Below are 16,874 nucleotides of genomic sequence, written 5' to 3'. Positions count from 1 at the left end.
GAATAAGTGTCGGTATGCCGGCTGTCGGGCTCCCAGCGCCGGTATGCTGGTCGCCGGGAGCCCGACCGCCGGCATACTGAAGACCACCCGGCTGAACACAGAGGTTTTCTTAATGGGGCAATCATGTACAAGGCATGGGCATTTTTTTAAAGGGACAATCATGTATGGTTTAGCCTTGTAAATTATTTCCCTTTTAAAAAAACGTCCGAGTTTGGCAGGCATCTTGGCCTTAATACGTTTTTTTACTTAATTCAGCAGCATTGTCAATGTTGTTTCTTGGCTGTATTTGTACACACGGATCTGATGTCACTAACTGATTTAGGTGCATTGTGGGCAGGCATCAAGACGGAAGGAGGATTACCACAGTCCCAATCGCCGGGACAAGCAGGATTCCAGAGCTATGGTACAAGTTTCAGTGCTCCTCAACCAGGACAAGCACCTTACAGTTACCAAATGCAAGGTGGGTGAGGGCTTTCTGAACGATAAATACCAATAATAATTAATGTCATTCTTTATTTATATTACACTGCTGGAGCTACATGTTTTATGATATAACTGGTTTGGTTCTACTTTTTGATTGCTCTAAGGGGGTCATTCCGAGATGATGGCCCAGCACAGGGCTATCCCGCCCCGCATGTCAGTGCCGCCCCCCCCCCCCCCGCAGAATTGCAAAGGCATCGCACAGCGGTGATGCCTTTGCACTTCTAGAGTAACTCCCGGCCAGCGCAGCTTTAGCGTGTTGGCCGGGAGCTACTTATCGCTCCTCGGCCCGCAGCGGCTGCGTGTTACGTCACGCAGCCTCTGCGCCCCCCCCCCCCCCCCCCGTTCGGTCCGGTCACGCCTGCGTTGGCCGGACCACGGCCATGAAACAGCGGGCAAATACCGCCGTTCCGCCCCTCCCCCCCGCCCAGCGACCGCCTCTGCCTGTCAATCAGGCAGAGGCGATCGTAGTGGGTCGAAGGCCTTTGGCCATCTGACCCGATCACACCGCTGCGATAAACTGCAGCGTGCGATCGGGTCAGAATGACCCCTAAGTTTTTTATGGTGGGACTGTGGTTATCTATAGTTGCACGTTCTTATATGTAGAGTGCAAGCTTATAGTTTGAAACTAATTGGCTAATTTATCAATGAGTGATACATTTCACTGGGAGTGATAAATTGCACCAGCCAATCACTTCGGAACTGTCATTTTTCAAACACACCCTTATTTATCAATGAGTGATACATTTCACTGTGTGATAAATTGCACCAGCCAATCACCTCCTAACTGTCATTTTTCAAACACACCCTTATTTATCAATGAGGGATACATTTCACTGTGAGTGATAAATTGCACCAGCCAACCAACTCCTAACTGTCATTTTTCAAACACAGCCTGTGACATGGAAGTTAGGAGCTGATTGGCTGGTGCAATTTATCACTCACAGGGATATGTATCACTCATTGAAAAATAAGGGCAACAGTCTTTAACATGGCAGTTAGGAGCTGATTGGCTGGTGTAATTTACCACTCACAGTGAAATTTATCACTCATTGATAAGTGAGCCTATTTGTAAAATGACCTGCTGTTTTCTAGTATACAATACATTAGGGACGGATCTAGACTTTTCTTTAGGGGGGGGGGGGGTGCAGTTTACGGTTTAATCTTGACTCCTCCCTCTACAGTCCCAACTCCTCCCATCTGCAATCCTAACTCCTCCTCTCTCAATTCTGACTGAACTTTTTGAGTGAGACTTGTATTTATTAGCCCTAGTACTACTACTCACACACCAGCAAGTGAGGGGCAAATGCTCTGTAACCCTTGCTGTCCTGGCTCCTCTGTGCTGCTGTGGTATAAGCTGCAGCACATCGTTCTGCCTCAGGCTCTCCCCGGAGAGCTCTCTTCTGCTCAAAAGTGGGCGTGGCTATGACTGTGTTAGGGGGGGCAGTCACCCCCTTCGCCACCCCCCACCCCCCCTAGATCCAGCCCTGGTATACATACACTAGGTACTGTTCACATGTTACTAAGCTGTATGCTGCTGTTTTGCATCTCACTCCAGTGTTTGATATACCGTTGAGTAGAAGAGATGGCACGTTTGTCTGTCCCTCTTAATGTGTATTGATCCTGGGTTTGTCAGTATCTGGTGAGGTCCCTGTACCTTTGAACTGTTAGCTGAGCAACCACAGAGCTGTTGGTCTGACCATCTGATACAGACTCCCTTAAGTGAGCACATTCTGCTTGATCTGCTTTACAGATGGTTGAAGTGCAAACAATTGATGCAGTCCCTAGAGCTAGATAGAAATAATACATACTTTTCTAGAAAGTTGAAAAGTTAAAAAAGTATTTTCCCCTTGTTTAGAGCAATTAAATATAGATTTTCTATAACTTAACAGCCATATCATTGTCATTGTTTTATTATTTGGTATTTTAGATTATTTTGCTTGTTGTTTATTTTAGCTGCTTTTATTGTTTTACTAGTTTTGATTATTTGTTCTGTAATTAGAACAAATAACAGTGTGAGCGTGTATACACATACAGGTATATATACAGTATATTCTGTTATTAGGGATTCTTGGGACTTCAGGATAAAGGTTTTATTTTCCCATCATTTGGAATATCATACCTAGACTATACGTAATTATTTTAAATTACATTTAAAAATAATCTCCTTTTCCATAGACTGTCCTAAGCATTTCCTCCTCATCAAGCAGTGAAAAAAGGAATAAGAGTTTGGTGATTGCATTGAAGTTGTATAACATTTTCATTTACTTTTTATTTTGGTTTGGTTTTCCTGGACATTTCCGCCAACAAGTTTGCAGGATGAAAATGTAAACTTCCAAATAAAACCTTTTAGACCAAATTATGAATAAATTAGTCTATTCCAAACATGACATAAATATATGAGTACATTTCCATGTCGGTTTGTATTCATTTTTTAATTACTTTTTTACTATTATTTTGTTATTTTAGCTCCCATTGTACAAAGCAGAATATAGTAGAACCATTGGCGTTTCTATCATGGCTGCAATGTGTGCGGTGCAGGGGGGGCCCACACCGCACACACTGCATCCATGTTGTTTATACTTACCTCTCCGGAGTCCCACGATTAGCGTTACAGCCGCTGCATTTGCGGCAAAAATCCATCCAAATATTGCCGCCGCGCATGCGCAGTTAAAAATTTGTCTCCGGACCATGGTGGGCACTATGTTTCCGGAGACTTGCGCATGCACAGTATACTCCAGCTCGATTCCGGAGCCTGCAGCGCTGTGGAGAGGACGGGGCCCACCTGGAGTCTGCACGCGGGCCCCCTCCTCTCTTAAAATGCCCCTGAGTAGAACCCTGATTATCCAGGATCGTATTAGCTGCGGTGTGGATTAGCCTGGTAGCTAAAAATACGTACTGTACATATTTTTTGATCCACCATGATACTACAATAGTCCATGCTTGTCTGAGCAATGTCATGTCCGCCACGTACCCCTATGTATACCTGTACATACTGTATTTGTCTTTCTGCTTTAGCTCTGCATTGTGAAAAATGGCCATTAAGACCTGTAAATTCAGTACTGTACATGTATTTTCTCATTAACTGTGATTTCAGTTATGCCGCCACCCAGGGTCGGACTGGCCCACAGGGGCACAGGGGAAACCACCGGTGGGCCCCACTGCCTGAGGGCCCACTCCTTCCTCTAGGGATTAGGTTCCAGACTGTGCACTTGTATTATACATGGTAGATATGTTGCATTACACTGCACAAGACTATTGTGCATTTCAAACCTCTGTGGAGACTGGCCACACCCCCTTTGTAGGCTGGCCACACCCCTAAGTATGGGCCCCTATCACTGCATCTCCCCGGTGGGCCCTTAATACCCCAGTCTGACACTGCTGCCACCTCTCCCCCGGTTACCCTGGATAATCTCGCCTCTGCTGTATGTTACTGCTCTAGAAAATGACAAGAGTTCTTTTCTGGAAACCACACTATTTCCTTTGTTCTAGCAGAGAAATGTGGTGATATTTTCTTAGAGACCTCTCAATTTTCCCTCTGTTTTGAGGTCCTTGTTTGATTCAAGGGATTCCTGAAGTTGCTTATAGGGACATAGGAACAATTAGGGGATTTATGCAAGAACTGATATGGTTGTAAAATTAAATATAGAACGTTTCTTTGTTCTTAAATTTATTGTTATTTTATTTTATATTTTATTTTGCATCATTTATATAGAGCATGCCTGAAAATTTTATACGATAGAAAAAGTAGCTTTTATTCTAAATAACGGTTTTCTCACAAAAGTTTGCAGACAGTCATTGTAAAGGCCAACTGTTCCTCTGAAAGGAGTATAATGAAAACAGATTTTTGGGAAAGTACTTTATGTTTGTGTCTAATGGCCAGGAACCGAGAGAGACATTTTAAAAACAGTGCAAATGATGTCTGAACGGCAGCAAATGTGAAAAGGAAAAAAGATCTAGGATTAAAGAGCCCATCTGGCCTTCATAGAGCTTTCCCCAGAGGACTACACTAACTTCTGCCTCGTATATTGTGCACTGATGATAGACATTGCCCATGGCAAAGGCCCTGATTATAGGAAGCAAATGAACTTCTGTTTGAGATCTCAAAGTGAGACTTATATTGTAACCATCCCATTAGATATCGCATTATATATTCTTTCCAAGGAGCTAAACTGTATTGTTGTACACACAATTATTCTTTAATATGAACTGTACCCAAAATATCCCTGGGAAAAATACACATTACTGCTTACGTCATGCAAACCATAACAGTTTTGCTATTTGCAGTTTTACATGTCACTTTAATGTTTAATGTACCAACACATGTGCTATTTTAGTGATGTTCATTGTATTTTATAGGCCATGGATCAACTTTTCTTATATCTGTTTACTAAGCTTGTCTTGGTCACTCCCCTACCTCAATACTTACCAGCGTTCCTTCCATTTGGAATCTACACATAAATTAAAATTCTAATCTATAATAGATGGATATCTGTTTATAATGAAAAATACAGTTTTCTTAATACATACTAAAAATAGTATACTACTGTAACCATCTTAATAGGAACTGCAAGTTCTGAGATAAATAAAACCTCTAAGAAATGACAGGCGGCATGGTTCTGTTCAGTGATAACATTTACCAAGTCCCAAATAAGCAACAAGCCCACGGCATCCAGAAATTAAAGTGAATCCACCCATTATTGTATGAATCTGTAGCACAAAAGTCCTCCGGGGTCTTAGCTTTAATCCGAGATGTTATAATACAGCACAAGCAAAGTTTAGAGACAGAACAGAACACCGGTGTTGTAGCAGCTAGAAAGGCACCCACGCCGCGTATTTCACTGTTCACTGTGGCACAGTTGGTGTACGATATGTCTGTGTATGTGTGTATATTTATATATACAGGTTGAGTATCCCATATCCAAATATTCCGAAATACGGAATATTCCGAAATACGGACTTTTTTTGAGTGAGAGTGAGATAGTGAAACCTTTGTTTTTTGATGGCTCAATGTACACAAACTTTGTTTAATACACAAAGTTATTAAAAATATTGTATTAAATGACCTTCAGAGTGTGTGTATAAGGTGTATATGAAATATAAATGAATTGTGTGAATGTAGATACACTTTGTTCACTGCACAAAGTCACAAAAAATATTGGCTAAAATTACCTTCCGGCTGTGTGTATAAGGTGTATATGTAACATAAATGCATTCTGTGCTTAGATTTAGGTCCCATCACCATGATATCTCATTATGGTATGCAATTATTCCAAAATACGGAAAAATCCGATATCCAAAATACCTCTGGTCCCAAGCATTTTGGATAAGGGATACTCAACCTATATATATATATATATATATATATATATATATATATATATAATGGAAGAAGGTGGCACTCGGAGATGGCATATATAGTAACAATGCTCAATTTAAGGTTCTCATGAAGCACGCACACACACACACACACACACACACACACACACACACACACACACACACACGTATATAAGCAATTTTAAGAGGAATACATTTAACTGTGTAATGGTGCTGACACACACATTGTAATGTGGCTGTTCAGCTGCATATATTCATGATGACATTTCACAGACCGAGCTCTTTAGGTATCTCTCAGGAACAGATCCTAGAGGGGCACTTATTGTTTTCAGGTCATTGGCCAATCTGATTTTCTGTTCTTTCCAATCAAATCCAATTCAGATTCAGAACACTATGGGCCTTATTCAGGTTTGTTAGCAAACCAAAAAAGCACACTAATGAGTAAAACCATGTGCACTGCAGGAGCGGCAGATATAACATGTGCAGAGAGAGTAGATTTGGGTGGGGTGTGTTCAAACTGAATGATAAATTGCAGTGTAAAAATAAAGCAGCCAGTATTTACCCTGCACAGAAACAAATTAACACACCCAAATCTAACTCTCTTTGCACATGTTACATCTGCCACACCTGCAGTGCACATGGTTTTGCCCATTAGTGTTCTTTTTTGGTTTGCTAGCAAACCCGAATAACCCCTTCACTACATTGTGCATTGTTGGATCAGTTTAGTGAAAATATGACTGAATATAATTTTCTCTAGACTGTGCACATACTCATACATGTCTTACGGGGCCTACTAGTCCTACTAGTGCACAACCTAAATTGCAGGCCCCATTCACCCTTAAATAAGTTTTAGTGTATCGAGTGATCACTAGTATTTTGCTGCAGCCTCTGGTTGTACCATTGTCATGAAGGTGGGACATTTATTTATTAACAGTTTCTTATAACGTGCAGGTAATTCCGTTGCGCTTTACAACTGGTCACAATGATAAAACAAAACTGAGTAATAACTTTAAGTAATAACAAACAGTCATAGAGGTAGGAAGGCCCTGCTCGCAAGCTTACAATCTTTTAAAATTACTACAATGTTTAGGCCTCAGAATGGTGGCAGCAGTAGAGAATGTATGACATTCTGGTTAGGGTCAGGGTGCAGTTCAGAGAAGACAATGGGTTGAAATGTGAAAAAGTGAAATGAGAAAAAGCAGCAACCTGTATATTTACTGTAGAGTACCCCATAACAGCACTAATGGGTGGGTGACTACTGACCATAGGGAACGAATCTTTATAGCTTGACATAACTGAGTCATTATCTGCTCGGTATCTCATTTGGTATCACTGTAGAACAAGCCAGCACTAAATTCACAGACATACTGTGTGAAAACGAATTTAATGCTTCTGCACAGCATATTTGTGTCACCAGTAGACCCAGACAGTGGCAGATGCTGATAAGGCTGCAGCCACATACTGTAGCTGAATGTTACAGATCAACGTGTTTGTGGCCAGTTTTACTTCTACTAAGTGATCAAATAAATATTTCATTGGTTGCTCTGTGCTACAGCACACTTGAGCTGTTTGCTGTTGCAGATCAAACATACTTTTTACAAGGCGCTGAAGCTTATGCCATTCATTTCATATATCTGAACATGTGCACACTATTTATTTATTTTTTACGTATTTTCTACTGAAAGACATTTCAAAAAGTCCTCATTATTTACTAACAACGTTACTACGGTATTGTTTTCAGTTATATTCAACAGACAGAATTGCCTCTGGTACCCCTTAGGTATCTTTTTGGGGTACACATACCATAGATTAGACCTAGGGTTTAGAAGCAGATGGCATAACAAACAATACTTACTTAAGAGTAGTAGAACCAGACTGATATTTTTTGGCTGGACTGTACAGTATCTAAACTTAGTATTTTCACCAAGGGTAGCAGTTGTTGCAGCTGCTACGTGGGAAGGAGCTTTGGAAGCAGCATGGTGGCTGGAGACTATCTTTCACCTCCACAGACATAGGGGTCTATTTATTAAGCCTTGGAGAGAGATAAAGTGGATGGAGATAAAGTACCAGACAATCAGCTCCTAACTGTCATTTTTCAAACACAGATTGTAACATGGTAGTTAGGAGCTGATTGGCTGGTACTTTATCTCCTTCAACTTTATCTCCATCCAAGGCTTAGCAAATAGACCCCATAACTACCAAGTAGTGGGGGCTGTGGTTGTTATGGGGCCCCTAGTAACCTCATGCAGACTCCAGCTTACTGAAGCCCCCTTTATAGATCAGGCGCTGGATGCTAACCAAAAGGAAGACTGATATTTATGTACAGTGTATGTTGCTTCCTGTTGTTTACATTAAGAACAGCAATGGACTGATCAGCAGAAGGCGCTTCAGTAAGTTGGAGTGATAGAGGCATGGGGATCCCAAGAAAATTTTGCTGTGGGGCCCACAAATATCTGGTTTTATGCCCCTGGCTCTGGCATTTCAGATATGCTCCAATACAGCTGTCTGGTTATTTAAATAGAATTCATACGGTCAGTACGATGTTGTAATGGCTTGGGTTTGATTCCCACCATGGCCCTAACTGTGTGGAGTTTGTATGCTCTCCCCATACTTGCATGGGTTTCCTCTGGTTCCTCCCACAATCCAAAAATATACTGGCAGGTTAACTGGCTCCTGACAAAATTAACCTTAGCTTGAATGTGTGTGTGTGTGTGTGTGTGTGTGTGTGTGTGTGTGTGTGTGTGTGTGTGTGTGTGTGTGTGTGTGTACATGTGGTAGGGAATATAGATTGTAAGCTCCACTGGGGCAGGGACTGATGTGAATGGCCAAATAGTCTCTGTAAAGCGCTACCGAATATGTGTGCGCTATATAAATATCTGGTAATATATAAATAATAAATAATATTTTTTTAAAAATCATGAGTGGGGTGTGGAAAATGAAGACTACTGTACCTAATTCTCCAAGCTTCTGGCTCCGCAGGAAAAAAAAATAGAAAATACTTTTGGCTGGATACTGTACAAAAAGTGTTCTGCAGTTCTTCAGACTGACGACCACTTTTCCCTCATATCAAAATGCGTCCGGACATGCCACTTAATTTATTTTTGAACTTACCTGTGTTGACATGATAAATTGATGTTTTCTCAAAACATTCTTCCCATCAATTCATTAATTCAGCACATCTAACTGCAATAGCAAATTAAGTGGGGAACTCTAGAGTTGCAGTTACCTTTACCACATCAGTAATCTATTCAATGCAAGAGAAAGTGACTTCAGTGAGATAATGGGAAGCAGAGCATTTTGGAGCAGGCCAGGCAGAAGAGGTCATGGTGGAGGGTTTGTTCTGCACTATAAATGTTCATACTTTGGCATCTGTATATTGCAGTGTGGGACAGGAATATTGCATGCATTGGATGTGTCGGCCAATGACCAGACAGATAAATACTTTGAATGTTACTATACAAACACGGCCTATTTGTGACTATGGGGGACATTTACTAAGCAGTGATAAGAGCTGAGAAGTGAGCCAGTGAAGAAGTTGCCCATGGCAACCAATCAGCACTGAAGCAACAACTATAATTTGCATACTATAAAATGACTACACAAAAAGGGGAAAGAAAAGACAAAAGAAATCTTTTTTGGGAGCACTCTTAACTTCTATTTGTGTATTGTATTATAGATAGAAATATTTGGACCATAATTGGTCGATATTTTAAGGAACAGAATAAATGTTAAGTTTTAGATTATCCATTTTCACATCATCATACTGTACATCATGATCTAATATCATTAGAATTTTCAGTTAAGAGTGCTCCCAAAAAAGATTTCTTTTGTCTTTTCTTTCCCCTTTTTGTGTAGTCAATCTACAAAAGCATTTGGGAGCACCACCAATAAGTAAAGTGCCGCTTTATGATTTGACGATTAGCACTGTGTATATTGGTACTTATATATTATTATTTCTATCTGTTGACATTAAGGTGTGGCTGTACAGCACACAGCTAGTGCAGAACTGACAAACCATTTTTCAAACATACTATAAAATGATACAGAGCTGCTGATTGGTTGATGGGGCAATTTCTCCACTGGCTCACTTCTCTGCTCTTATCACTGCTTAGTAAATGTCCCCTTAAATCACATTCCAGTGGCATCTGCAGTGTTTGCGGCTGGATGATGTGAGGAAGCTATTACATTTGTGAATACTCCTCTTCCTCAATTTACAAATGTAATAAATTACTGTTATATTTTTTTAATTTAAATTAAATATGAAATATTTTCACAATGATATATATCTGCAAACTTAGTCACTTTCACTGTGTAATCATCAGCTTATTCAGGTCAGGTTCTTGTACTGTAGCTGTAAAATAACAAGACGTCCCATTTCGGTCGCAATTGTTTTTGGGACTGCTCGTGTCTCCCGATTGTGCTGTGTCTCTGGTTGCAGTGCCCAGTTAGCTGCAGCGTTATTGACAGGCTGTAGGCGTTTCGTGATTGTAATTAGGAGCGTTCCAGAAAACTGGAGTGGGTATGCTTCATTTTCTGTACATGCTGAAGCCAGTGGCTTCTCGTTACACAAGCCTCCTCCTGCGGCATTTGCATATGTTTGCACAGCCGATGTGTACAAAGATGCAGTGACGGTGATAATTGTGTTCACTAATGAATCAGGCCAAAAGTACTCTCTCGGTGACAAGAGGTCAGTTTTGCCGGTAGGAACAGGTTTCATCTACTTGTTGGTAATTACTCTAGATATCATTATTTTATATTGTTAAAGACTGTCAATAAATGTAATTTAAATAATTGTTCTAACGCTATTTGGAAAATGAAAGCACACATCTGATTGGCTGGTCACCATAGAGTACCATTTGTTGACATATCACCATGTTAATGCCTCTATTTCTTTCTACCATTATTTCTGTCTGTTACTGGTGGTCCTTAAAGAAAGATATATTGATAGTTACATAATTACCTGACTACTGCGGCTAAGTTGAACCGCCTGAACGGAGATCAGGGCCCAGTCATGCATTAGTCAGGAGCCATCAATCTGAGCGGGTGCCCTTTCCACATTACTGCAGTCATCAGGATTTGTCGCTTACTTGTACATGTCAGGAGCAGCGCTGTTGCTTCTGCAGGACACATGGAGCCTATTGAAGTTGCAGTCTGGGAGGTCTTCGTGTATACACATTTCAGTAATTTGAGGCATTTTCTCCTTTCATTTCAGGGAGCAGTTTCACCACAGCATCAGTAATCTATGCAGGAAGCAATTCACTCACAAATTCAACTGGATTTAATAGCTCCCAGCAGGTAAATTTTGGGAAAGAGAGATATTTCAGTTGTGCACAAGAAGTCTTTTTTTTTGTCAGTCTTCCACATTTCTTCTGTGTTTTCACCTCACTGACTCCTGACATTGTCCTTCCAACCTCCAAGTGTTTCTACATGCCGTGTTATAAATCCAGACTTAATTCCTTCGCTGACAGATGTACTGCAGTAAATGTTTCTGTAATGCGACAGAGAGGTACCATGTGTTTGGCATCCCCCATGTACACTGGTAGTGCATGTGGATATCAGATCATGTTTAATAGATGCGTTTGTGGCACATTTAAAGCCTTCAAGTCCAGTACGGTTTATCTGTTATTATGCACCAACAAGCAAGCCAATGTATTCCATGTGGGAAGCAATGCTAACATGTGCTTGTAGTTATATTTTGGAATGTTTGTTCTGAAGTAGCAATATGTTTAACAAAAACTCACTTTGTTGCTTTATTTGTGTGCTAGGAATATCCATCTTATCCCAACTTTGGCCAGAGTCAATATGCGCAGTATTATAACAGCTCACCGTATCCGTCACATTACATGACCAGTAGCAACACGAGCCCCACTATTCCCTCCACTACTGCAACATACCAGCTACAAGAACCACCTTCTGGTGTCACCAGCCAAGCAGTGACCGATCCTTCTACAGGTAGGTTGTGCTAGCCTTAATCAGCTGGGGTCATTACTGCTGCTCTGTTGTTGGAAGATATATACAGAATGTATGTTCTTCTAAGTGTGCAGAATACTCGTTATCAACTCTCCCTCAAACAAACCCACCCTCACCATTATTTTCTTCTATTTTATTTTAGTATTTACAACTTTTATTGTCACATGACTTTAAAGAATCAATAGACAAACGTAAAGTGCAATATATGCCAGGTCCTTAAACCATAAACATGTTATAATAACTATAAAGAGAAATATATTAGAATAACATATTTTTAAGGACGACCCACTAAGAGATTACTTTATTTACACCATCCTGCAGCTTTGACTAAATATGCTAAATTATTTATGTGAAGACATGGCTGAAAAACACAGAGGGTTCATGTAGAGTTGGACATACGCAAAAGGTAGGGGGAATCTCATATAGCCATGGGACTTTGACAGGGAAGGCGGGTGCTTAAAAATACAGGTGATGTAGCTGCTACTGTATATCCCCTGCTGTAGTTACGATTTTTATGTAGACCAATATAATATATATTATGCTGCACTTTACAGGCCAATTAACCTGCCAGTAGGATTATAGATTGTGGGAGGACACTGGAGTGCCTGCACAAACACAGAGAGGACATACAAACACCATGGGGCAGATGTATTAACCTGGAGAAGGCATAAGGAAGTGATAAAGCAGTGATAAGTGCAAGGTGATAAACACACCAGCCAATCAGATCCTAAATGTTCATTTACATAATGGAGCTGATTGGCTGGTTTGTTTATCACCTTGCACATATCACTGGTTTATCACTTCCTTATGCCTTCTTCAGGTTAATACATCTGCCCCCATGGCATGTATGGTTGGAATTGAACCCATGATTTGAGACAACAAAGCTGATTATTGCACCATCATGCTGCCCATCAAAACATAGGGGCAGATGTATTAACCTGAAGAAGGCATAAGGAATTGATAAACCAGTGATAAATGCAAGGTGATAAATGCACCAGCCAATCAGCTCCTGTTTATTTACATATTGGAGCTGATTGACTGGTGTGTTTATCACCTTGCATTTATCACTGGTTAATCACTTCCTTCCTTATGCCTTCTCCAGGTTAATACATCTGCCCCAATGTTAAATATAATTGACCGTTGTATTTATTTTAGTTTTGTATACTCCTTTAGTTTAACTTAATGTGCAGTTTTGTTGTATGGAGTTCCATATATGTATGTAATGCTATAAACTGAACAGCTTCCTACAGTGTCAAGTCTCCCAGCATTCTGTGCTGCCTCAGATTTCTGTTGAAAGGTCCCACAAAAGTTGGTTTGCAAAAATATAAAAAATGTGTTGGAGCCCAGCAGGGGAGCAGATTCAGGCCACTTGTAAATGCGAGCACAGCTGCAGTGTTACTATTGAGGCACAGAGTCACTGGGTTTTCCGTGCCCAGATTGGTCGTTGTTTCAGGAAACAGAGCTTGTAAAAATAAGTTAACACCCAACTTCTAGTCATCGGGAACAGCTGATTGGGGCCTTCTTCTAAGTTCCCCACATCATACTGGCTGCCACTTGTATGTCTGCTATCCCTTCTAGCAGGGGGTCTTGATAGCTGGCTTAGCTGTTTCTTATGAGTTGGTGGAAAGTATATTATTTCCTATTTGTTCCAGAAACAGCTGGGGAACCAACAGTCTCCTTGCATGCCTCGAATATGCTTCCTAATCGATGCTGCTGTTGAAGGCGATGATAGGTGTGTGAGGGCTCTACTTCCTAATTAAAATGACCATATGTGCCGGACACATAATTGCCTTGAAAATCACAAGGTACTTCTACAGACAACTTATAGTAGCATCATCCTTTAACTATGTCAGTGTTGCAGTTGGCTTGCATAATTGGTGCTATCTAAGAGGCCAGCGATTGACTATTGTGATTTCACTGAGAAGAATCTTATTTTTACATTATACTGATGTCTGCTGTAAAATCTCCACTCATTCAAGATAAACGTTTGATCAAGTCTAGTAGCTGGCTACCTAGTTTCCCCAATGATTGGTGAACATCAGATATACTGTACTTGTGGACAGCCTTCATTTTTAAAGCTATGCATAATCTGACCCAATTGGTATTGTGGTTAACATTACTGGCTCACAGCTCTAAGGTCTTTGGTTCGATTCCCACCAAGGTCCTCTCTGTTTGGAGTTTGTATGTTCTTCCTGTGTGTTTACCAATAGGTTAATTGGCTTCTGACAAAAAATTAACCTTAGCGTGTTTGTGTGTATATGTGGTAGGGAATAAAGATTGTAATCTCCACTTGGGCAAGGACTGATGTGAGTAAATATTCTCTATAAAGTGCTGCAGAATATGTGTGTGCTATGTATAAATAACTATATATAAATATCTAACTATGTATAAGTAACTATAATCATATAGACATATACTACAGACATATACTACATTGTTTGATCTACTAATTCCCCTTTCACACCACAAAAATAACCCGGTATCGACACCGTATATTGCCAGGTTGACACGGGTTACTGTGCGGTTTGAAAGGGGCCAAGATGAATTCCCGGGTTGCCCGACCTGGTAATTCAACCCGGGTTAAATACTGGCTCAGTTGCAGTGTGAATGGGTTGCCTGGTCGATGCACGGAGATGATGTCATTCCCGGCGCCGCCTCTGCCCCCAACCCCCCCGATGATGCCATGATTCCTGTATCCCCCATGGAAACCCGACCCGGCATATTTCCAGGTCAGGGAAGCAAATGTGAAAGGTCCAATGCCAGGTCCCACCCGGGAAGGACCCGTTTCCAATTCCCGGGTCGGACCTGGCATTGCGATCTGAAAGGGGTATGAGTGACTCCGAAGTTGTATTCCGACTAAAGTTGGTCACACGGATTCATATCACAGATAGAACTATTTGCTTGTTTTATACTGGAGGTAACTGACACAGTATTGTAGTCCCCAAAACATACGCTCTGCCTGCAAAAAATCTGCCATATACTGTGTCAGCATGATCATGGTTAAGCTTTTGGAAAAGGTGTGATTGACCAATGATCACATCAACAGGAAAACCTGGTCATTATTTGACCACTTTGCATGCTAGCCTTTGCAGTCCTGCCATTCATCCACAAGAACCAGAACAGTATAATATATTCCACTACATGTGTGGCCAGACAGATTGGTGAGGATGCTGCATGACTAGGTCACATGTGTGTGGCCTGCTTGTCTTTCTCTACAGATCAACAGATTTGGTAGTGAAAGTCATGGTATTTCTTTGGCTTTTTGCAAAAACATTCCCTACTATGCTAGATCTAGGTAGAAAAGTATGTACATGTCTAGCAAGTGGGTTGAAGGATAGAAAGGCACGGGTAGTTATAAATGGAGCACATTCAGCCTCTGCTACAGTAATTAGTGGTGAACCACAGAGTTCTTATTTTAATGACCTTGTAGATGGCCTGTAGTGTAAGTTTCCATATTTGGTGCTGACACTAAACTATGAAGGGTTATTGACGTGGAGCAAGATAGTAACTTGCTACAAAGTGATTTAGACAAAATGCTAATCAGCAATTAACTTGAATCTGTCTAGTGCAAATCAGGTAATGAACGCGTGTCTGATTGGTTGTAATAGTTTAGCGCAGATTTTGCTACTGAACGCAATGTTAGTAAATGGGCCTTATTATCTATACAAAGATCCCCCTGTCTGAATGCTGCTAAGGAATGAATGCTGCTATAGTGAATCATTATATTTAACTTATCCCATGTGACCGAGAAAAGTATTTATAAATCTTGGCCTGTTCGGGTATTTCTGACATGCTTTGAGAAACAGATATAGAAAGATATTTTAATTCATATTTGTGTATATAGATAGAACGATCTTAATGAAGTACAGAATAGTGAGATCTGTTTTGTCGCACGCAATGTTTGCAGAAGACTTTGCATGAGTGGGTACATTGAATGTCTGTGGTCCAGTTGGCTGTGAAAAATGTACATTCCATAGTAAGTAGTCAGGAGTTGTCTGCGAAACAGGACTCTTGTGGGATGGAAGCTTTTATATTCCATTTTGCAAGAACTTGAAGTAAAACGTATATCTGCTAAGGAAACCACTTTGCATGTCTGTTGTGAAAACGCTGTCCCCAGAACTTAGTTTGTGTCACACTTTTGCCACAAGTGGATTTGTAGGGAGTAATTGTGAGAGATGTGTAACCAATGTATATTCCCGCTATGTTAAGATGGACATCTACAATCTAAAACAAAGGGTATGTACTGTAAACTGGTAATATTACTATTGGTATTAGTGACATCATCTGAAAGTCATATGTGAAAATGGTTATTTGGGATTAGGTATTCCGTCTTTAAAAAAAAAAAGTCCATTATATTTTATACATCTTGCAGAGTAATAGCATGACTAATGGTATCTGGCTTTTGGGTTTTTTTTATTAGAATTTTTTTTATAATAAACCAGATTTAATATTTTATAAGAACATTCAGGACCAGCGCATATCCACAAGTTTGACGGGTTTGGGGTCAGTTCAGTTAGGGACATTATTCTCACTCCCACACATGAGTGTGGGTTGCATACAAAAATCAGCGAGTACAGGGGAGATCAGACAATGAGGGTGGGTGAGTTCTGCTGCTGTTGCCGGCATTAATACAACACTGCATTGGCAACTAGCCCCCTTTGCCCCTAATTGAATTGACCCCTATGATGTTAAAGTCTGATTTCAAACTCTGGGGTACATTCAATAGTATACGGATGGCACCCTCTGTGACAAGCTATTATTATCATCTTTATATGGTGCCTCAAGGTGTTTTACAAAGATTAAGCATACAGAGATTAAATAACACACGCACATTCTCATCAGTGCTTAAAATAACAAAGGATAACAATTAACATAATCTAAAGTATAAATAGTTGCAAGTAACTACTTCCGTACATCTACATAGTAAAACATTATCTGCTTAGATTTGTATGCAATTGTACTAAATCTAAAAATGTTGTATGCAAGGTTGCCCAATCATGTCCGTTAAAAATGTTTTCAGGTTCATCAAAATGTACTGACAGGTTGAATTTATTTACTGACACGTCATTCGGCAGTATAAAATT

At 40.4% G+C, this 16,874-nt stretch overlaps 1 protein-coding gene across 10 annotated transcripts in view; it reads left to right on the top strand.

Annotated features, from left to right (window-relative positions):
• EYA1 (EYA transcriptional coactivator and phosphatase 1) overlaps positions 1-16,874 on the top strand; it is a 125,687-nt gene that overhangs the window by 26,485 nt on the left and 82,328 nt on the right. For 6 of the 10 annotated variants that reach the window (XM_063923901.1, XM_063923902.1, XM_063923905.1 and 3 more), the window contains 3 exons: positions 323-460; positions 11,033-11,115; positions 11,586-11,772. In XM_063923901.1, coding sequence (XP_063779971.1) covers positions 323-460; positions 11,033-11,115; positions 11,586-11,772 — 408 coding nt within the window. The remainder of the gene's footprint in view (positions 1-322; positions 461-11,032; positions 11,116-11,585; positions 11,773-16,874) is intronic. The other 4 variants (XM_063923907.1, XM_063923904.1, XM_063923906.1 and 1 more) reach the window with 1 other exon arrangement.

This window comes from Pseudophryne corroboree, chromosome 5 (genome assembly GCF_028390025.1).
Source record: "Pseudophryne corroboree isolate aPseCor3 chromosome 5, aPseCor3.hap2, whole genome shotgun sequence".
In the NCBI taxonomy this organism is placed as follows: Eukaryota; Metazoa; Chordata; class Amphibia; order Anura; family Myobatrachidae; genus Pseudophryne; species Pseudophryne corroboree.
This window is presented reverse-complemented; position numbering and strand designations above follow the sequence as displayed.